The sequence below is a fragment of the Arachis duranensis genome, chromosome 4 (genome assembly GCF_000817695.3).
Source record: "Arachis duranensis cultivar V14167 chromosome 4, aradu.V14167.gnm2.J7QH, whole genome shotgun sequence".
NCBI lineage: Eukaryota > Viridiplantae > Streptophyta > Magnoliopsida > Fabales > Fabaceae > Arachis > Arachis duranensis.
Genome location: NC_029775.3, coordinates 6,920,650 through 6,922,283, shown reverse-complemented (window position 1 = coordinate 6,922,283; position 1,634 = coordinate 6,920,650). Strand labels below are relative to the sequence as shown.

General features: G+C 31.3%; 1 protein-coding gene across 1 annotated transcript in view; it reads left to right on the top strand.

Moving 5' to 3' along the window:
• Nucleotides 1-444, top strand: part of LOC110279830 (proline-rich extensin-like protein EPR1) — a 44,883-nt gene extending 44,439 nt beyond the window's left edge. Inside the window, exon 3 of the mRNA XM_021139967.2 lies at nt 4-444. Within this exon, the coding sequence (XP_020995626.2) occupies nt 4-444 (441 nt within the window). The remainder of the gene's footprint in view (nt 1-3) is intronic.
• The last annotated feature ends 1,190 nt before the right edge of the window (nt 445-1,634 follow it).

Sequence of the window (1,634 nt, the reverse complement as noted above, 5' to 3'; positions counted from 1 at the left end):
GCACCCCCTCCCAACACACCGCCGCCCAATGCACCACCACCTAACACACCACCACCCAACACACCGCCGCCCAACACAGTGCCTCCCAAAGCACCACCACCTCCTCCACCTCCTCCCGCGTCACGGCCACCACCACCGCCTGTTGTTGCAAGCCCTCCACCACCCTCTTGTCCCTTAAATGCCTCAGAGATACTTGTTTGCGCGAATGTAATGAAGAGTCTCTACTTAAACGTGGTTTTTCCTGGGCTGGGACCCAGTCCGGATCAATGCTGCACCCACTTGAAACGTCTTGTTGAGCTTGACATACAAGTTTGCCTTTGCATCGACATTAAGGCTAGCTTATTGGAACTACTCCACTTAGACATTAAAATTAACTTCACCCGATTGCTCATCACCTGTGGCAAAACCTCTCTCCGAAACTTCCAGTGCCCAGCCACCACGTAATAATTACAAATTGCATGCATCTATGCATATTTGATTTCTCTTTTACTTTAATTCTTATAATAATAAATATATGTATGTGTCTTTGCTTCTGCATATAGAAGCTACTCAGTCTTGTACGTAGTAATAACCTCGCATCTCCAATCATCAAATACCACATTTCTTGCTCTCTTCAATAAATTAAACTTCCTTTATTCCAAAAGTAGTGTTCACTGGTTTTTCTTTTTTTTTTATAAATTAAATAAAAAAGATAAATTAAGATAAAAATTTACATATAATTATTTTCGTATAAAAATAATAGTTATAATTGTTAAATAATTTCATATATATGATAACTAATTTGATATATTTAAATAAATTATTTTTATTAATTTTTAATCACTGTTAATTACATGTGAAATTAATTAAGTACGAATTGGAATTTAAAATTAACGGTGTATTATTTTTTTAGTATTCTATCTAGAAAGAGTTTTGCTTGAATGAACAAGTAGCAAGTATAATAAATAAAATTAAAATGAATAGATAAAGTAAGAAAAAATAAAAATTCAAGGTTTATGAAGAAAAATAAAAATAATTTATCTACAATTAGGAATTAAAGACTGGAGCATATATTTTCATAAATAAATTTGACTCTATATAAATTGATGGCGTATTACGTATTACATAATATGCTACATAATCATTTGACTAAACTTTTGATATTTTGAAAATCAAATTAACACACGCTTAATCTTTAATAACCGTTAATTCATACCGACAAAATATATCAAAATAATCTACCACCAGCAGTATTTGAGGTCCATCACTACTTCAAAAGATGACAAATTAAGGGATCAAGTGTTCCCCAGATTAAAGAGAGAATTTGATTTTTATGTACTGAAAATGAGAACATTTTTTTTTTTGGTGACTTAAAAATTTGGAGTGTATGATAGTGCTGGGTTCGAACTTGAAAATGAGAACATTTTATAAAATTATTTTATATATTAAAATTAAACTTAAAAAAAATAGATAGTAATGACTAATGACACTGTAATAAACATATGCAGACAACAAAGAAAATAGATAGCGGTATTTATAGCAATTGATAAATAGTTTTAACTTTCTAGTTGATTCGTAAATCAATATAATCAGGATATTTGCATCTTCATTATCACCTTTCCTGATGTAAATACTACTGTATTTATATAATTATA